This window comes from Daphnia magna, unplaced genomic scaffold (assembly GCF_020631705.1).
Source record: "Daphnia magna isolate NIES unplaced genomic scaffold, ASM2063170v1.1 Dm_contigs021, whole genome shotgun sequence".
Classification (NCBI taxonomy): domain Eukaryota; kingdom Metazoa; phylum Arthropoda; class Branchiopoda; order Diplostraca; family Daphniidae; genus Daphnia; species Daphnia magna.
Genome location: NW_025533118.1, coordinates 449,129 through 469,992, shown reverse-complemented (window position 1 = coordinate 469,992; position 20,864 = coordinate 449,129). Strand labels below are relative to the sequence as shown.

At 42.3% G+C, this 20,864-nt stretch overlaps 3 protein-coding genes, 1 long non-coding RNA gene and 1 pseudogene across 5 annotated transcripts; 4 read left to right on the top strand and 1 right to left on the bottom strand.

Annotated features, from left to right (window-relative positions):
• Positions 1–3,621: 3,621 nt before the first annotated feature.
• Positions 3,622–5,103, top strand: LOC123477425. The gene is made up of 2 exons (XM_045180757.1): positions 3,622–3,709; positions 3,800–5,103. The coding sequence occupies exons 1-2, from the start codon at positions 3,622–3,624 to the stop codon at positions 5,101–5,103; spliced, it is 1,392 nt and encodes a 463-aa protein (XP_045036692.1).
• A 56-nt stretch (positions 5,104–5,159) lies between these two features.
• Positions 5,160–6,033, top strand: LOC123477424. Its single transcript, XM_045180756.1, has 2 exons — positions 5,160–5,903; positions 5,962–6,033. The coding sequence occupies exons 1-2, from the start codon at positions 5,160–5,162 to the stop codon at positions 6,031–6,033; spliced, it is 816 nt and encodes a 271-aa protein (XP_045036691.1).
• A 41-nt stretch (positions 6,034–6,074) lies between these two features.
• Positions 6,075–7,604, top strand: LOC123477423 (ATP-dependent DNA helicase pif1-like). The gene has a single exon (XM_045180755.1). The coding sequence runs from the start codon at positions 6,075–6,077 to the stop codon at positions 7,602–7,604; it is 1,530 nt and encodes a 509-aa protein (XP_045036690.1).
• Positions 7,605–16,041: 8,437 nt separating this feature from the next.
• Positions 16,042–16,891, bottom strand: LOC116932300. 2 transcript variants are annotated; one of them, XR_006652580.1, is made up of 5 exons: positions 16,819–16,891; positions 16,680–16,764; positions 16,464–16,619; positions 16,259–16,398; positions 16,042–16,205 (listed from the first exon to the last, which is right to left on the bottom strand). It is a non-coding gene; the product is annotated as an uncharacterized LOC116932300 (long non-coding RNA). The 2 variants fall into 2 exon arrangements; XR_006652581.1 differs by having other exon boundaries at positions 16,259–16,395.
• Positions 16,892–18,555: 1,664 nt separating this feature from the next.
• On the top strand, positions 18,556–20,223 carry LOC123477422 (annotated as a pseudogene).
• The last annotated feature ends 641 nt before the right edge of the window (positions 20,224–20,864 follow it).

Genomic DNA, 20,864 nt, shown 5'->3' with positions numbered 1-20,864 from the left:
GTAATTTTCGGTGTCCAACACACATTTGCAATCGTCGATACCTTTACAGGGCCGTCGATTGATCCTTTCGTTTTCGTCTGTGCATATTTCAATCGTCGATACCTTTACAGGGCCGTCGATTGTTCATTTCGTTTTCGTCTGTGCATATTTCAATCGTCGATTCCTTTTCAGGGCCGTCGATTGATCTTTTCGTTTTTCGTCTATGCACATTTACAATCGTCGATACCTTTACAGGGCCGTCGATTGTTCATTTCGTTTTCGCCCGTCTTTAATATTTTCAATCGTCGATACCTTTACAGGGCCGTCGATTGTTAATTTCGTTTTCATCCGTTACATTTTCAATCGTCGATACCTTTACAGGGCCGTCGATTGTTAACTCCGTTTCCGTCGGTCATATTTTCAGTCGTCGATACCTTTACAGGGCCGTCGATTGTCAATTTAGTCTTCGTCCGTCTCTCTAATTTTCAATCGTCGATACCTTTACAGGGCCATCGATTGTTTATTTCGTTTTCGTCTGTGCACATTTCAATCGTTGATACCTTTTCAGGGCTGTCGATTGATCCTTTCGTTTTCGTCTGTGCATATTTCAAGCGTCGATACCTTTACAGGGCCGTCGATTGTTCATTTCATTTTCGTCTGTGCATAGTTCAATCGTCGATACCTTTTCAGGGCCGTCGATTGATTTTTTCGTTTTTCGTCTATGCACTTTTACAATCGTCGATACCTTTACAGGGCCGTCGATTGTTCATTTTTTTTCGCCCGTCTTTAATTTTTTCAATCGTCGATACCTTTACAGGGCCGTCGATTGTTAATTTCGTTTTCGTCCGTCACATTTTCAATCGTCGATACCTTTACAGGGCCGTCGATTGTTAACTCCATTTCCGTCCGTCATATTTTCAGTTGTCGATACCTTAACAGGGCCGTCGATTGTCAATTTCGTCTTCGTCCGTCTCTCTAATTTTCAATCGTCGATACCTTTACAGGGCCGTCGATTGTTAATTTCATTTTCGTCCGTCTCACACATTCTCAATCGTCGATACCTTTACAGGGCCGTCGATTGACAATTGCCTTTTTGTCTATCTCGCTTATTCTCAATCGTCGATACCTTTACGGGGCCGTCGATTGAGAATAATCTTCGCGTTTTTGTGTGTGCTGTTTATCGTCGATACCTTTTCAGGTCCGTCGATAATTACTAATTGAATCTCTATTTGATTACTGTAGTAAAACCGCTTCAACATTCCGCGAAAGAAGAACTCCGCGGCGGCTAAGCTGAAGAAAAAGCTGATCCAAAGAGGCATTCGGCAGGAACGATACCGTTTCCAGCATTTGAAAGATCGTGAACCTGCTTACCGAGAGACGGCAAGTGAAACAACAGCAAGACTCATTGCTCAGCGGAATCCAACCAAAGTCATGCAAGCTGTTATTCTTCCTGCTCCGCGTAACTAAACTTTTAAGGTTTAATTACACACAGTTTTCCGGTCAACTTTAGTTATTTAGAGTTCCCTACACCGGAGTTGCTTCCGAAAACTCCAGCTTACCTAAAAGTAGCTGAATTTATCCTGAGCTCAGCACCGATAAATCCCCCCAGCCCATTCCGTCCGTCAGTGGAGCCGATCGCTCCGCTACAAGCATCTGACCCAACTCTTAGTCGCAAACGGCTGGATTATTTCCGTCCTGCAACTGGAAGAGAGATCGACATCCAACCACCAGAACCACCGGAAGCTTTGAGGGCAGCTTTAGCTGAATCCGCTCAATCACGCTGGAAGACTGGACCGCGGCTAGCAGATTTTATTTCCCCGCCATCACCGAAGAAACCTCGTTTCTATCGCCCATATAGTCCGCGACCAGTCGGGCAGCTTCTGGACCCACAAACTCCTCCAGGTGTTCCAGAGTCGGAGCCGGACGACTTCATCCCTAACCTTGCTGATTGTGAAGTCAGAAGTGAGGTTGGAGAAACTGAGGAACCTGCACCCGCTGAACCAGAACAACCCGTTAGGAGCTGGAGAATTCGTAACACAAGGACCCAGATCGTTCGCACGGTAACCTCAAGACAGCTTTTCCGAAAAACTGACTAATGTCCTCGTAGAGAATAATTCATTTAAATATTGTATTTCAATTCCCGTGCCGGTTTAACAATATAAAAGTGAAATTGAATTCCATTGCTTCAACTTGATTTATTATAACGAATAGAGCGAAATCGTCAAGTAGAAGTCAAGAATGCAGAGCTGGTGACTTGAGAAGAGGCTTTTGAAACCGGAGATATAGGAATAGGTGTTTAGGGCCAACAATTTTATAAGGCTTAAGCACTTGGAAACCACATCGAGCAACTGCCTGGGACGGTGTAGTGTGGTGGAACGGTTATTCTTATTAATCATTGTTGCTATTGTTTGCGCATTTTGTTTGTGTGGCCCTTCCAAAGCCCTCCGAAAGTTCTCCCGTATCACCAGTCAACATTTTAAAACAAAGAAAAATTTTTTAACAGAAATGCCGCCACGCCGTCAACTCACCGATGCTAAAAGGGAGGAGAAAAATAGGAAGCAAAGAGAAAAGAGAGCCAAAGAGGATCCAGAAGTGAAAGCGAAACGTTTAGAAGAACACAGGGCGAGGGCTCAATACGTCCGTGATGCAAAAAAACAGCGTTTTGAAATTTTACTTCCAGCACAAAACGAAGTAGATGTGCAAGCGCGTATACACCTAGAGGCATAAAACCGTAGAGAGGATCGAGCTAACGAGGCCGAAAGACGTAGAGAGGGTCGAGCTAACGAGGCGGGAGAGGTGAAACAACGACGGCTGCGAGAGCAGGCACAAAGGCAGCAGGTTCTGCATAGAGAGGAAAACGAAGAAGAAAAACGTACCAGGCTACAAGAGCAGGCACATAGGCAGCAGGCTCTGCATAGAGAGGAAAACGGGGAAGAAAAACGTGCAAGGCTACATGAGCAGGCACATAGGCAGCAAGCTCTACGTAGCGCTGAAACCGATGATGAAAGGGTAATAAGATTGATGGGAGCTCAATTCAGTCAACAAGCCTTGCGCGATCAAGAGACGAAAGAAGAGAGAATGTCACGTGCAACCGTGGATAGATTGCGTCATCAAAAGCGTTTCGCCGACGAAACGCATGAAGAGGCGGAAGTACGTCGCGAAATAAACAGGCAACAGACAGCCGATTCTAGAGCGGCAGAGATGGAAGAAGAGACAAACGAAAGACGAGAAGAGAGTCAATTTCGAATGCAGCGGCTGCGAGAGGAGAGGGAGGAAGATGAGGAATTACTTCGGGCCATGAATGCATTGGAACATGCGGAAATTATACCAATGGAAACTGAAGAGGAGCGCACTTTTCGCGAAGAGCTATTGGCTACCCGCAACCGTGCGGGAGTGCCAAGAACTCATAGAGCTGCTTGCAAAACCTTGACTTCCGAAGACCGAGTTCCATTGCACGATTGTGGAGAAATGACCATCACTTGTGGCGAATGTAATGCATGGCATTTCAAGGGTGAACGACCGTAAGACAAGAAATTCACCCAATGATGCGCAAAAGGAAAGGTGATTCTCCCACCCCCGAAAGAGTGCCCTCAACTGCTAGCTAAACTATTGCAGAATGACCATCCATAGGCGAAAGCATTTATGATGAAGATCCGCAATTACAACAGCGCTCACGCTTTTGCTTCGTTGGGAGCCAAGATTTCGTCGCCGCCAGGTCGGAGACCATACTGTTTCCGAATCCACGGTCAAGTGTACCACAACACCACACCCGTCGGCCTAAACACGAGCAATCCCAGGTATGCGGATCTTTATTTCATAGATGCTGCGCAGGCCAGCGAGTTCAGAGCGCATTTCACCTCAAACGGAGAGTGCTGCAGGAATTTGATGGAAGAATTGGACGCAATGCTCCGAGAAAATAATCCCTACGCAGCCATATACAAGATGATGCGTCAAGTACTTGAAGAAGAGTACCGCCGAGCCCAAGATGAGATTCTACCGCACCAAACAGTGGGAATGATTATTAGCAGTGATCGAAGAAATGTAGATCAGAGACGCTACAACAACCCGACGACAAACGAGATTGCTGTCATTTTCAAAAGCGCAAACGGTGAGCCACCAGCGAAGAAAGATATCCGAGGCCATCTCTTCATCCCAGTCAGAGGGAGAACGATCATTCAGATTGACACACAACAGCCCATGTGCGACCCGATGACTTATCCCTTGCTCTTTCCCAACGGTGACGATGGATGGCATGTAAACATGCCTTATACCACCACCACACGACGCGAAAGAGAAGAAGCAGCAGCACGGGAAATGGATGTGGATGAAGAGGAAGAGATCGGTCTCCCAAGACTGAATGAGATACTGCGTCGTGAAAATCTTCCAGTACAAGCCCTAGCTGGTGATGAAGAGCCGGTGGAAGAACTAGAACCGGAACCAGAGGAGCAGATAGACGAAGACGAAAACGATCCCCAATGGTTGAATCGTGGCCAAGAAAGACGAAAAAGGATCACGCAATGCGAATTTTACAGCTCTCTCATGTCGATTCGGGATTATTTCAATAATGTCTTGGCCGGTGGATCACTCACTCAACAATGGACGGTCGATTCTTACGTCAAGATTGAAGCAAACCACGTCAAGTACATCCGCGAACATCAGGCGGAGCTTCACGTTGCACAGTACGACGGTCTCTTGGATTACTTGCGCAATCGAGCCGAGAGAGAAAACTTGACGGTCGGATCGAATCACGTCCTCCCATCGAGTTTCATCGGAAGTCCAAGGGCGATGAAGCAAGCGTACCAAGATGCAATGGCCATCTGCGGAAAATTCGGCAAGCCGGTATTTTTCCTGACGTTTACCTGCAACCCAAACTGGAGGGAAATCACGGCCAACATTCCCAGCCATCTTTCAGCACCAGATCGGCCTGATATAGTCGGAAGAATTTTCCAACAAAAGGAGATTGAGTTGGTCAACGATATTGAAAAGCGCCAAGTGCTGGGATTTGTGACTGCTCGGATACATGTCATTGAATTTCAAAAGCGCGGATTGCCACACTGCCACATGCTCATTTGGATCGACGAGCGTGACGCCCCTGCTACCGCAGAAGATGTGGATGTTTTCTAACTATCTGCGAGGAAATTCCCGATAGAACCACGCATCCAAGACTTTACAAGAGCGTCATGACCCACATGATTCACGGTCCGTGTGGGTTAATCAAGAAAAAATCCCCTTGCATGGATGGCGACAAATGCTCAAAGTCTTTTCCGAAGCAACACAGCCAAGAAACCATCTTCAACGATAATGGCTACCCCACTTACAGACGAAGAGATACGGGAGTTGTACACCGCTTGAAACGAGGGCACACGTATTTCGAAGTGGACAACACCTGGGTCGTTCCTTACAACCCTTGGTTATCCCTCAAGTTTGACTCCCACATCAACTTTGAATACTGCGCATCAATCGTCAGTGTCAAGTACATCTTCAAGTATGTCTACAAAGGGTACGATTGCCTGAAAATGGATCAAAAAGTGGGAACCTATCACCAGGTAGAAGGCGAAGAACCAAGTGTGGAGTGGGACGAAATCACGGGCCATCTTGATGCGCGATACGTCAGCGCGCCGGAAGCCTGTTGGCGAATCTTCAAGTTTCCCCTTTCCGACCGTTCGCATGCCGTCTATCGCCTTGCCGTCCATTTACCCCGAGAGCAACCCGTCTTTTTCCAACCGGGAAACGAAATGCAAGCCGTCATCAATGCCGCTTCGAGAGACACCAACCTGACTGCTTTCTTCAAGTTGAATTGCGTCGACGAGAGCGCACGGCAATATTTCTACAGAGAAATACCTCACCACTATGTTTTCATCAAGAAAACCAATTCGTGGAAGCCTCGCGTGAAACGGGCCAAGATAATCGGTCGCCTATACACGGTTGGTGTTCGACAGGTGGAACGGCATTGCCTTCGTTTGCTTCTCATCAACGTCAAAGGGCCAACAAGCTTTGAAGATTTGCGAACAGTCGACCAGATTGTCCATCCCACTTTCAAAGCGGCAGCAATAGCACTGAATTTGCTGGAAGACGACACTGCTTGGGCTAGAGCCATGCAAGAAGCGGCAGCATTCCAAATGCCTCTTCAGCTGAGGCAGCTTTTTGTCGACATTTGCCTGTTCTGCAATCCCTCCGACGCTCTGCATCTATTTGAAATCAACCTGAACCATCTGATGGAAGACTACATTAGAAGCGGACACGAAGCCAACGTGGCCAAGAACTTGACGTTGAAATGGATTCAGGACAAGCTACGTCTCCACAATCAGGCGATGGAAAATCTCTCCCTGCCTGTCCCTGATTTCCAGCTGATTAACCAACTGGTCGAAGCTCAGATGGAAGAGAACAACGAAAACAGTCAAAGAGAAAAGAGACTCATGGGCGAAATGATGTTGGCGCAGCTCAACGACGGGCAATGCGTGGCCTTTGATCAAGTCATGGCTGCTGTCAACGATGTCAATAACTTACATCCACGACAGTATTTTCTTGTTGGCCCTGGAGGAACGGGAAAGACCTTTCTCTACAACACCCTCTTCACCGTCCTTCAAGGTCAGGGGAGACCAGTCATCGCAGTGGCTTCCACGGGGATCGCGTCCACTTTGTTACTGGACGGAACAACTTACCATTCGCAGTTCAACATTTATGCTCCAATAACAGAGACGACAAGATCGAAAATCGAAGAAGCCAGCTACAACGCGCAACTGATCAGAAACGCCAGTCTCATCATTTCCGACGAAGCCACCATGAAAACCAACCACGCCCTCGACGCGATCAATCATCTTTTCCAAACCGTCATGAAGAATCTCGTCGATCCCTACGGTGGCAAAGTTCTCTTGCTCGGCGGCGATTTTAGACAGTGCTTACCCGTTGTGAGGCACGGAAACAGGGTCAAAGTCATCGAAGCGACCATCATCAATAATGTGACTTGGCCTCTTTTTCGACAGCTTCAATTGGTGCAGAACATGCGTACCACCGATGGTAGTCAAGATTTCGCCGATCGGCTCATTCAACTTGGAAACGGATCTTTGGCACAAATACCGCGACTCAACGACCCAGATCTCATCGAAATCCCGCAAGACTTTCTCAACATTCGAACCAACTTAATCGAACACAACTTTGGCGATCCATCCGATCTGTTAAACGAAGGCGTCAGAGAACAAGTTTGCAACCGGGCTATTCTATGTCCCAAGAATGAAGATTGTCTGAGGATCAACAAAAAGATCATCGGCGAGATGCCTGGCGCGTTGAAAGTCTGCATAAGTATCGACACCATCGATTCAGAGGACCCAGAGAAAATTTCAAACTACCCTCCGGAAATTTTCACCTTCAACGTCTCCGGGCTACCTCCGCACCAACTCAAACTGAAAATAGGAGCCATCGTCATTCTTCTCAAGAACATTGACTCACGACAGGGACTTTGCAATTGCACGAGGCTCATCATCAAGGCGCTCAGCGGTAACCTGATCGTGGCAGAGATCGCGGCCGGCAAACACAAAGGACGCGGATGTCCATGTCTCCCACCGACTCTGACTTGCCCTTCAAACTCAAAAGATTGCAGTTCCCTGTGCTTGTGGCTTTTGCCATGACCATCAACAAGTCACAGGGACAGACGTTTGAGCGAGTAGGCATCTACCTTCCTGAATCCGTCTTCAGCCACGGCCAACTATACGTTGCGTTCTCACGAGCCACATCGAGGGAAGGTGTTAAAATTCAGTGCGAAGAAACGGAGAAACAAGGCAAGCTACTTCGAAATCTTCCGCAATCCACGGAGCAAGACAAAAACAAGGTTTTCACCAAAAACGTTTTTTACAAAGAAGTTCTCCTCGAATAGCAAGCCGAATAAAATATCGCCGCCCCAGTGATTAAGACAAGTTGGACTACCAATCCATCAACCACAAAGAGGAACTAAATTCCGCCTCGGTCGACGGACCAAATAAGGAGCACGGGCATGGCCTTGGGGGTAGTTCCCAAGTGCGCTCAACCGTGAATTATTTATTCCATGTCTTACATTTTGTATTCAAAGCCACATTGGACCTACATTAGTAATACCCTTACATAAACAATACGATAAAACTGTTTCTTTCCACTTTCAACTGCTGACAGGTAATAGTAGTTGGACACTTGAATAAATGTGTTTCCTCCATTGTTTTTTACGTGTATCAGAGGTGAGACTTACAATACGTGGATTCAGCAGCTTAATATGGATGAAGGGGCTTTAAGTGATTAATAAATCGTAAGAAGATTAAGGGGCTTTACATGGAGCAGTTGGCTTAACATGGATTAAGTTGCTTAACGTAGATTAAGCGGCTTTACATGGATTAGAGGCTTAAAGTAGATTAAGGTGTAAAAAGTATAAGGGGTATTAAAGTGAAAGTCGACTAACGTGCAGCAGACAATATAAGTATAAATACACTAACTTTCAGCACACAATACAAGTTTAACTCAACTAACGTGCAGCAGACAATACAAGTATAACTCAACTAACGTGCAGCAGACAATAAAAGTATAAGTCGACTAAATGCACTGCAGGCACTGAATACTAGACTTCACCTATTACCGTCCTGGGACGGGCAGCCGTATACTAGTCCTCCTATCTTAATAAAAGCGAATGGGGTATTTGTGGGCGGGATTTGTTTGTGTATCTGTCTGTGTGTTTGTCCGAGAAATTTCATGTGAGCGAACGCTGCCAATGGTTGTAGGCCGGTCTTGTGATTTTTCGCTGCAGCCAATCACAACACTGCATTCCGCAAATTAATTTACATGTCTTTTCCAATATGGCCGACATGATACTTACATTTTTCTACGCCATCAACTATTACAATTTACTAATTTCAAGCAATTGCGTATACAATAACCAATTGTAATGGACTGTTTTTTTGCTTCCTTTAACTAAAGCCACCAATTCATTGTCTTTCTATCAGCTCCATTGAATGCATTCCAACAAATTTCAGAGGCCGATCCCTTTTGCATCCCTCTAACAACCACATATTCTTTGTTTTTTTACAGCTTCATTGACTGCATTCAAATTAATTTCAGAAACCATTGCCTTTTGCACCCCTCAAACAACCACCACTGCATTTTGTTCTCAACTGCTCCACTGAGTGCGTTCCAACACTTTTAAGAGACCGTTCTCTTTTTCAGCCCTCAAACAACCACTATGACTTTGTGTTCTGGACAGCTCCTTTGACTGTGTTCCAAAAATATTAAGAGACCGTTCCCTTTTCCATCCCTCAAACAACCATCAATTCTGTGTTCTTGACAGCTCCATTGACTGTGTGTTCCCAACCTTGAGAGACCATTACCTTTGCTTCCCTCAAACAACCACAGCTGCATTTTGTTCTCAACAGCTCCATTGACTACGTTCCCACACTTTTGAGAGACTGTTTCCTTTTGCTTCCCTAAACCAACCACCAATTCATTGTTTTTGGACAGCTCCTTTTACTGCATTCCAACACCATTGAGATCATGCCCTTTTGCATCCCTCAAAAACCACCAATTTTTTGTCTTCAACAGCTCAATTGACTGGGTTCCACCACCATTAAGAGACCGTTCCCTTTTTCATCCCTTAAACCATGCAACAATTCATGGTATTCCCAACAGCTCCACTGACTGCGTTCCAACACTTTTAAGAGACCGTTCCCTTTTGCACCCCTCAAACAACCACCACTGCATTTTGTTCTCAACATCTTCACTGACTGCGTTTCAACACTTTGAAGAAACCATTCCCTTTTTAAGTCCTCAAACAACCACTTTTACATTGTGTTCTGGACAGCTCTTTTGTCTGCTATTCATTAATATTAATAGACCTTTACCTTTTGCATCCCTTAAACCATGCAACAATTCATGGTAATCCCAACAGCTCCACTGACTGCGTTCCAACACTTTTAAGAGACTGTTCCCTTTTTGCACCCCTCAAACAACCACCACTGCATTTTATTCTAAACAGCTCCACTGACTGCGTTCCAAAAATTTTAAGAGACAGTTCCCTTTTGCATTGCTCAAACAACCCTAATTGCTTACTGTTCTCAACAGCTCCACTGACTGCGTTCCAACACTTTTAAGAGACCGTTCCCTTTTGCACCCCTCAAACAAGCACCACTGCATTTTGTTCTCAACATCTTCACTGACTGCGTTTCAACACTTTGAAGAAACCATTTCCTTTTTCAGTCCTCAAACAACCACTATTACATTGTGTTCTGGACAGCTCTTTTGACTGCTATTCATTAATATTAAGAGACCGTTCTCTTTTGTGTCCCTTAAACCAAGCACCAATTCATTTTGTTCTCAACATCTCCATTTACTGCGTTCCAGCACTTTTCATAGACTGTTCCTTTTTGCATCCCTCAAACAACCACCTATTCTTTGTGTTCTCAACAGATCCATTTACTGCAATCCAACATACTTGAGAGACCTTTCCCTCTTGCATCCTTCAAACAAGCACCAATTCATGTTTTCTTAATATGTCTATTGACTACGTTCCAACAACCTTTAGACTCCATTTCCTTTTTTCATCCCTTGAAGAACCACCATTGCATTTTTTTTCTTAACAGCTCAATTGACTGCGTTCCAACACCATTAAGAGATTGTTCCCTTTTGTTCCATTGCGCGCACTTCCATCGGTTCGAGAGGGTTCACGTAACTTTTTTCTGCCTGGAAAAAGGTTGACTATCTGGAAAAAGGTCGACCACCTGAAAAGGATTTGAACTGCCGCCGGTTAGGCTTAACATTTTTCTTTGAAATTCGCGCGGACAGGGTGCGTAAAAGGACGAACTGGGGGAAACGGCGGGCTGGTGTAGACGCGCAAACAGGGCGAGATCCGCGGGCAGGGCGGAAACAACGGACAGGTTGGAAACGACGGGCAGGGGACGGGCATTGGTAAAGCACAAAAACTGCAAGTAAAGGAATAAGTAAGGAGCATGGCCTTGGAGGCAGTTCCCAAGTGCGCTCAACCGTGATTTGTTTTTCCTCCATGGTTTGTTACGTGTATGAGTGGTACGACTTGACAATGCGTGGATTAAGGGGCTTAAAGTGGATTAATAAATTGTATGTAGATTAAGCGGCTAACCATAGATTAAGAAGTGGATAATTAAGTTGGTAAGTAGATTAATTTTTTTACGTGGATTCAGCGGCTTAACATTGATTAAGGGGCCTTTAAGTGGATTAATAAGTTGAAAGTAGACTAAGGGGTTTTATGTGGATTCAGCAGCTTAACATGGATTAAGAGGCTTTAAGTGGATTAAGGGGCTTAAAGTGGATTAAGGGGCTTTAAGTTGATTAAGGGGCTTAAGGATAGGTCCGACTAAATACTAGACTTCACCCATTACCGTCCTGGGACGGGCCGCCGTATACTAGTCTATAATCTATAAAAATCTAGGGAAAAATGTGGGAGGAGTTTTGGGTCTTTTGCAATATGCGCATCCTGTGATTGGCTGTAAGTTGCCGCCGGCTACTGGCTAAGGTAAATGGCGAGATGAGGCTTTTGGAAGACTAGATGCGTAAAAGGTGGACGAAATCGGACGAGAGGACGGGTGGACGAGACAGCATGTGAGCCGATGGACAGGGGCAATAAATAGGTTGACGGCCAACTAAAACGGATATTTTGGTGGGCAGTAAGTGGGTTGATGGGCAGAGACTGTGAGGAGGATGGTAAACAGAGGCAACGATATGGTCGACGGGCCCCCTACAGTGGTTATTTTAGCTGATCGATTGTTGATCGACGGGCAAAGAGGGGGTTGACGGGTAGAGGAGGGGGTCGACGGGCAAAGACTGTTAGGGATTAGATAGCCAGAGGCAATATATCAGTTGACCGGCAACTTCATTGGGCATTTTTGTTGGCAGCGAGTGGTAGGACGGGCAGAGACTGTGAGTGATTCGACGGGCAAATACAGCGGAAATTTTGGCCGGCAGTGATTGAGTCGACGGGCAGAGACTGTGAGTGAGTCGACGGGCAGGTACAGAGATTGGGTTGACGGGCACAGACTATGAGGGGGCGGACGGGCAAGGCAACGATAGGGTCGACGGTCAACTACAGCGGGCGTTTTTGCGGACAAAGAGTGCGTCGACGGGCAGAGAGGGTGTTGACGGACAGAGGCTGTGAGTGATGTGACGGGCAAAGGCAGCAAGAAATCGACGGGCAGAAGCAAAGAGTGGGTTGACGGGCAACTACAGCGGGCAATTTGGCGGGCAGTAAGTGGGTCGACGGGCCCATACTCAGAAGGGAGAAATGAACAGAGGCAACAAAAGGATTGACGGGTCACTATACTGGGCGAGTTGCGGATCCATTGTTGGTTGACGGGCAGATAGGAGCTTGACGGCCAGAGACTGTTAGGGAGCTGACGGGCAACTACAGCGGGTTTTTTGTGGGCAGCGAGTGGGTTGACGAGCAGAAACTGTGATGGAGAGGGCGGGCAGGGGCAAGGACAGGGCAGACGGTCCACTAAAGCGGGCGTTTTAGTGGACAGAGATTGGGCAGATGGGCAGAGACTGTGAGGGATGAGACGGGCAGATACAGGTAGCGATTTGACGGGCTGTGACTGTGAGGGTTTTAACGGGCAGGGCCACCGATTGGGACGACGGGCACCTACAGCGGTCGTTTTGGAAGGCAAAATAGGTTGACGTGCAGACTATGAGGGAGAGGACGGGAAACTAGGCGTACATCTCGGCGGGTAGAGACAGTGAACGGGTCGGCGGGCAAAAAATGGGAACGCAGAAAGCTTAAAGAGTAGACGGGCAAAAATTTAACGTTAACAGTTTGGCAGAATTAAATGGCAAAAAAGCGTTAAAAATACGCTAGCGCCACCTATCTCCCGGCCCTGGACGGGCCCAAAGTTACTAGTCCCATAAATAAAATCCTGTAAAGAATCATGGTGAAATGACCCAATATTCATTGGACTAAAAGAATTTGGATTAAATCATGGATAAAATGATCAAATTTTAAATGATGAAATTAAGACACAATAACCAGTGATGAATATATATATAAATCATAAGGATAAAATCACTAAGTTCCAACCTCGTGCGAAATCATAACGTTATAATCACAAAAATGGAATTGCGTAAAAAGAATGTTGTAAACGGGTGTAAATCATCCACTATTTAGTGAATAAAGCATTTGGATGAAATCATGGATAACGTACGATAATTTTTAATGACGAAATCAAGCTCCAATAATCAATGATAAATCTATATAAAAATCCTATGAATAAAATCACTAGATTTTAATATGATTTTGTCCGAAAACATCCCGTGGTGTCAAAGTGATAAGATAAATCGAGGTACAAATCACCCAATATTCACTAATAAAGCATGGTTACAAAGATCAATTACAAGCATAAAATCAGAAGTGATGAAAAAAGAACTTAATCATGATAAATTTGATGAAATTGAATAAATTGATAAAAATCAACTAATAATCAGTGATAAATCTATGTAAAAATCATGGTTAAGATCAACCAAATTCGTCAGTATAATAAATCGCCATTAAAATCGTGGTAAATCATGACAACATGATAAATTTGTGAAAAACCCCTGATGAAATTGAAAGAACTTGTGTTCGAAAATCGCTTTCTGGACTTGTAAATTTTTTTACCTGATACAAATAATGATTTTCTGGAAATATCCCGAAATTAATCAGATAAACATATAGTTTTTGTCTAAAATTATATGAAATCGTGTGAAATCATCGGTTAATCATCAAGACTCATCAGTATATTTCCATACGGGCCGGACTACATTCTCCGGAGGTACGCTAAGTTGTTTAAGAGATCTGGCGTTCAACAATAGCTCTATTTCAACAAATACCGTTCTCCAGTTTTCTTCTCTCACCTCTTTCCCACTTAAGACCGAGTTGAGAGAATAAGAAGTAGACGTTTTTATCAAGCGCTTCCATGCTCATCCCCCATGATGTGTTGTAGATGGCGTGGAAAATTTCCATTGAATGTTCCTTTTGGCAAGTAAGTCATTCCTGTACGTACACAGCGGTGGTAGAGTACTTATTTTCAATACTTAATAAAAGGCCAATTCTACTTATTTTATTATCCTAGTTAAATTTTGCTCCTACTTATCTGTAATTTCAAGCTTCGTATTTAAGTATATAAGTACACTAAAAAACGAAAAAAGTTCAGTCTTTGGTGAGGATTAGGGATCGGTCCCGTCCCTAATTGGGGCGCATTTCGGCAATCGGGTTCGAAATTCGGGGCTCGGCGTTCAGGGTTCTGGGTGAAAATTTTTGAACCCTGATATAATTTGGGGTTGTACCGGGTTGCCTAATCGGGGATGCAACCTCGATTGCAATCAATCGATCGACGTTAAAACATAATCGATAATCTGGCTGATAATGGTGCACCCTGGTTCATACCCGATTGCCCTTTTCCGGGGTTTGCGGGGCGGTTAAACCGATTTTGGCCAATCGGTGCCGATCGCTAATGGGGATTGATCTCTGGACTTCTTTGCATCATTAACGCTAGTCAGCCGCTCTAACCACTAAGCTATATATTAATCCAATTAATATCTTATTTTGCTATGTATATTGGGGATTCGAATAAGAACTTAGAAAAAAATTTTGTTTCCTGACAAAAATGTGAGGTAATTGAGAAATGTGAGTGTGTGAGGTGACGTAGGCGACGGGAAATTGAAACAAGATTCCTTCGGTAATGTCCTTCGGGCAATTTTTTTGAAAAAAATTGTCTATAGACATGTAACGTGGGCCAAAGATAAACAGATTTTGGATCCAAGATTTCTAAATTTCAATCAATTTATAGTGTTTGCTTCGTTCTCCGTCTTGTCTTCTTTCACACTTACGAGTCATGACGTCACCGTTATCAAAATGTTCGGTAATAACAAGCCAAGTCTTTCAACTTACGCTTTTTCGCAGAAGCGTCAATTATTGGCGTCAATTATTGGACCAATAAACTAGTTTTGAGTTAGAGAGTAATTGGCATTCAACTATAAAAACCTAATTTACAATTTACAGGAAGAGTAATCATCAATACCTTTATTATGAAGGGGAAAGCTGAATTGCAAGCTAAATCTGGAAGATCGCATTCCATGAAGTATGATGAGTCATTACCATATATAATACTGCAATATATCCACATAAGAATTCATATGAAATCAAAACCATTTCGTAATTTTTACCTAGCCAAAGAAAGAAGACATATGAAAACTAGTAAAAAGCTTTCAAGAACTTTTGTTTATGGAAAAAAATGTATTGTCAAAAGTAAGCATCAATACAAATGTTTAAACAAACTTGCGCAAAATTATTTTGTTGTATTGCTCCAAACCACCACCAGGCGCCTCTACGGTATATTTGAAGCACTTGCGGACAAAGCTTTGGCTCTTTAAAGTCACGACCAGCTCCTGTAACCATAGCCTTCTCTATTAAGAAAGCCGAAAGGTTGGGGCTTTTTTTTGAAGCAATTTTGGCTTCCCTACCTCCAATTTTGCCCATCCTTCAAGTGTACCCACGGGAGCCGTTTTATCGCCTAGTGGCGATTAAAAAAAGTTAACTTTTCGATCGATATGAATTCATTCCTTCTGGAATGAATGAGGCATCCCTCAATTACACATGTTATGCCCATTCTCGCCGAGCTGGAGACAAAAAAATTTTATTGTACGGCTGCACGTGTTGAATGGCTGCGAATGAACATATGCAATAAACAGGAATGCATGCCGTTCCGTGTAACATCGTTATTAAAATCCCTCACGGCAAATTATAAATGGGGCGTTCATAAATTGCCGCTCATAAATCCAGGTGATTCTCCCCCTCCCCCCTACATCATTTTTATCACCAGATGGCTCCCGTGGGTACCCTTGGAGGAAGGGAATGGGAGGAAAGGTGAGCAAAATGTGCTTCATTTTTCCCACATGCAAGGGATAGCGTTCCTTTTGCCTTTCTCTAATAGAGAAGGCTATGCTGTAACACAAATTAGGCCATGACCTTTTGTAATACTAGCTTATAAAAGACAATTTTTAGTTCAATCTAATATAATTACAAAGGAACAGAAATTGAGAAAGACATGTTTGTTCACTTCATTCACATTTATTAGTCATTTTGATTTTGAGAAAGTTGCCGAGTCAATTTTAATAGAAAACATTATTTACTTAGTGGCTTCAGCAGTTTCTTCTTCTGAACTTTCGTCAGCCATCCATTTTTTTAGTTTTTCAGTGTGCTTGGATGCTGGATCGATCTACGATAAAATAAAAGTAAGTGAAAGGTTTTGAAATAAGCAATTTTTTTTACATCTATAATTGTGTCAGAATATGTGACACATTCTAGTTTTTCTCCCTTCCTAACTAGTCGCACTCCCTTGAGTCCTATAATAGTCTTCAACTCTTCTATTTTCATTTTCTGCAGGAATTGTTCAATTGTTGAGCACCCTACTTCCATCAGAAATCAAAATAAAGTTATTGTTAAGAATTTTAAAGTAGTCTTTCATACTTCTCACCTTCTTGCCCTTGTCGTCCAAAATTTTAATACTATGCTCTTCTTTGGTATAGGACTGCAGTGGTATCACTGTTCTGAAGCTCTGACTAAATCAGTAAGTTTGCTGCCTTGGACAGGGTATATTCTCACCATACAAGGAATAGATTATGGACAATGTCTGAAATTAGGAAGAATAAGTATGGATCCCACAAGCATAGCATTCTAATTAAATATTTACCGGCGTGTGTGGAATTAGGCTTGCACACGCAAACAATTGCCACCAAGCATGCAATCACAATCACAAGTTTCACGAACAGACAACACTAAGGCAAGGAAACAATGAAGTTAAGTTCACAGAATAGACAAATTAGTATTACCTAAGTATGATCAGACGTGCACGATTGACAGACAGTAAATTGACTCACAGATCACAACTGAAATAACAATGGCTACTACTAAACAGTAACTTGGCGACAAGGCTAGTTGTGTTGCCAAGTGGTGAAAATGAAAATAATAATAAATATATATATATCTATAATAGACTATACAGAAGGAAGGCAATGATTAAATAAAATTAAGATGGTTTCGCCGATCCAGGTATCACCTTCTTCTTTTTTTTGTAGAAGATCCCTATTACATCTAGACAAAAAAATTTTGTTAATTGAAGTAAGTTTTTTTTTAAATTTTCCTCACCAATTATTTCTCGATCAGCAATGTCCCCAATGCTGCTAACAGACATATAATTGTAAGCTAAGTCAGGAAATTCTTCGTTTTCTATAGCATTCACTAAACTTACCTGCAGGTTGTCAAATTTTTAATTTATTTTACAATGTGTTATTTTAAAGAAACTTACTGTAGTCGACTGTGTTGACACTAACGTTCTTTTGTTTAAGATCCTGGAGTATTCGTTATTGCTCGTAATAACTGAAACTTTTCTTATTAGGTGAACTTTTCCTACCTAAACACGAACATTTAATCAATTTATAATGTTATATATTTTGTCAGACTCACTTCAAATTTATCCACATATTTTGCAGTTTTCTCTGGGCCCCATACGTTGAGACGGATTTCGTCACCATTTCCGTCAATCAAATTTATTATAAGGCAAGTATTCGAATGCGTTAAGAAAGTAACTTTATGAGTCACTCGACATTTAATAGGCCCTCTACAAAATTTTAATAGATAATACTTTTTAGGATTTACATAGTTAAAAATGTTATCACTTACTCTAGAAAACCAAGAGGAATATCCGCAAAACCTTTTGTTGTAGGAAGTTCGCCTGAGCTAAAATGGGCACGTTTTTCGCCATTACTTTTTCCCTTTTCTTCTATCTTTCTTTTTAACGCCCTAAATGACATGGTGTTAATTAGGCAAGCCCAGAGAATGCGTGTTCATACCACTGAGAGTATGGTTCAACTAGCCTGTTTTCCTTCAATACATTTTCAGGTCGACGATGCTTAGGTAATGGCTCGTTATGCACTTTTGCTTCCCCCCTCCCTTACATATTCAGAATGTTGTAATCCCCTACCCATACTTCTTTTCTTGAATATTGCAAAGCAAAGGTAGTGTTTCAGACCCTAACTCTAACTTATTTTTCATTTTCTTTGTTTTAGGAACAGTCTCAAGGCCAATTTACTGTTTTTTCTGGTAACATAATTTATTTCATTTGGGTTTAGTTTTCCTTTTCAATTTTTAAAATTTAATCCATAACATTATTTTTTAAATGTAAGGATTGACTGGAGATTCTGAAGGCCAAGGCTATTTCCCTCTTTCCAGTAACGTATTTAAATTGATTTGAAAATGCCTCCAAAAGGTAGGAAAACTTTTAATTCGAGGAAGGGATCATTCGCCTCAAAAAATAATAAAAAACGAAAAGTATACCTGATTCAATTTTTTATGATTTAATATAATAATTAATTTTCTTTTTGCTTCTTAACTTCAATATTTAGACCGCTGAAAATTCCGCTGAAAATTCTCTGGATTGCAGGAAAATAATTTTGTTGACATTGAAGTTGAGGTAAACCTGTTCTTCAACGTGAGATTTTACTGTTTTTTGTTTACTCTTATTAAATTATTTTATTAAGGTGGGTGAAGGCTTTATTGAACTTGGTGAAATGATCACAGAAGCAAATCAAAATCATCCATTAGAGATTGAAGTATTGTCGACAAGTATTCAAGATCCAATATTTAACCTGCATCCCGTATTGTCGTCAAATACGCAAGCTCCTATATTAAACCTTCATTGTAAAGAGACACCATCTGCCCAAAAACTAGTGAATTTTGAAAAAGACCCAATCGTTGCTTTATTAGCTTTGGCTGTAAATTCTGGACAAAACAGATTTTCCGCGTCAGCTAAGCTTTATGGGTCTACTCCGGAAGAAGAAAGAAATTTACTTGAAGAACTGAAACGTGAAGTTGAAGGGAATTTTGACATTCGTGATCGCGGTAGAATCGTCGATGAATTTCAGCAGTGTTTTGACAAAGACTCCCTTCTTTTGGGCTGTGCTTGCTGCGGAATTAGAGCTTTCCAAATGAACAAAGTGCTCTACCATCCAGTTCCTGTCGCTGAATTAGATTTGCTTAAATTAAACGAAGAACGTAAATTGTTGTTTTACGCAATACCCCACCCATATCAGCTATGTGTTAGCGTATACCTTTCGAGTTCAGGTTAGTAGTTTTCTTTAACCTAACCTTACCTAACCATAGTTCATCAATTAATTTTGGGCTTTGAATTGGTTATTTGTCTCAACAGGTAAACTTTAGCATCTTCATCCTGAACTGGTAAAAGACGGTATTGCTTCACTTTGTTCAACTTGCCACCGAAATATCAAAAGTAGTAAACCGAAAATTCCAAAACTCTGTATCGCTGCTGGTATTGACTTTGGTCATCCTGGTCGATTAGGACTTCCGCAGTTAACTCTCTCAGAAGAACTTCTTATTTGCCGCAGTCGTCAATATGTCTCAATTTTGAAACTTGTCGGATATAATGCTTCCGAACGACAAAAAGCAAAAAAGGGTCACGTGATTACGTACCCCCAACCAGATGGCACTACAAAATTGGCGGAACTTCAGAGATTGAATTCAAATTTTGGTAATCAGTAATTTTTTTAACTATAATTACTATGTTGTACTAACCTAACCTAACCTATCTAAACCTAACCTAAACTTTCCAACGACCTTTTATTTATCTAAATTTATATTTATTATTTATAGATGGAGGAGAGTATCCTCGAACGGAAAATTTTGGTGAATTTCTCTCGATTTGTTTTATCGGTTCTCGACTACAATTCGACTCTTTAATTCCAACTCGTTTCGGAGACGTCAATGAACTGCGCGTCCGAGTCGATGTTGTCTATCTTTGGCTTCATGCTCTTAAACATCTCAACCCTTTATATCGCAACGCTTCTATCATTGAAACAGAAGCAATGCATATGAAGTTGCAAAATATTTTGGTAGAATTAATCGAAAATGCTTCAATAGTTGACACAGAAACTGAAATTCAAATCGATCGTTTGGTAACCCCAGAAGGATCATCTGATGTGCCAACAGATGAAATTCAAGATTCTGATAAAAATCCAGACATGCCATTGCACGTTTCTCTCCTAACTCGTAGTTTGCCTGTAACTACGGACCAAACACAATCTGTTAGGATAGCTTTAAGGGGTCTTTTAGGTAATTTTTTTATTGTCAATATTCACGTAAACCCATACCGATTTAGTGATTCTTTTATTTGATATATTTTCAGAAACCTTAGATACATCCGCAAACGTTAATGTCCTACATTCGTCCCATGGAGAACCCCTAAATTCCGAAAACGTGAATGAAAGGATTGACCAACATATAAGCCAGGTAACCTTTATAATAGTGTTTTGTTGGCTTGAGATACTTGAAAAGGCGTTCTTAAAAGTAACGCCGATACTGAAGCGTTACTATATCAAGAGCGCCATTAAATCGATATCGATTCCGCTACCGGTATTAACAACACAACTTTACTGTTCAAATATTTTCTTTATTTTTCAGATTCATATCGAGAGGGAAGCTTCACCCTTCAATGAATTTGAAGAAAATGACAGGCTGTTTTATTCAACGTTTCCATTTCTCTTCATATTGGGCTGTGGGCTTGAATCAAGTGGAACTGTGTCTTCATCTTACGTGAGACACATGATGTTTCAATTTACCAGAAGTTTTTCATCATGTATTCGTCTCATCTTTGTTCTATTCGACCAGCTTCAACGTCACGCAGCTTCTCGCGTAATCGCTTCCAGGGTAAAGTGCAATCCAATATCGTTTGACACTTTTTCCAAGTGGGTTAATGATCCAGCGTTTATTGATCAGTTGAAAGAATGATGATAATAAACCTAACCTAACCTAACCTAACCTAACCTAACCATCCTAAATCAACTTCTTCTTTGAAGTTATTAAA

Excerpts from the sequence above, each read along its gene's own strand:
- LOC123477425 (XM_045180757.1), top strand. The coding sequence starts at position 3,622 with ATGATGAAGATCCGCAATTACAACAGCGCTCACGCTTTTGCTTCGTTG. Across the intron at positions 3,710-3,799 it reads GCCAGGTCGGAGACCATACT|ATGCTGCGCAGGCCAGCGAG; the intron begins GTTTCCGAATCC and ends TTTATTTCATAG.
- LOC123477424 (XM_045180756.1), top strand. The coding sequence starts at position 5,160 with ATGACCCACATGATTCACGGTCCGTGTGGGTTAATCAAGAAAAAATCC. Across the intron at positions 5,904-5,961 it reads TAATCGGTCGCCTATACACG|GGCCAACAAGCTTTGAAGAT; the intron begins GTTGGTGTTCGA and ends TCAACGTCAAAG.
- LOC123477423 (XM_045180755.1), top strand. The coding sequence starts at position 6,075 with ATGCAAGAAGCGGCAGCATTCCAAATGCCTCTTCAGCTGAGGCAGCTT.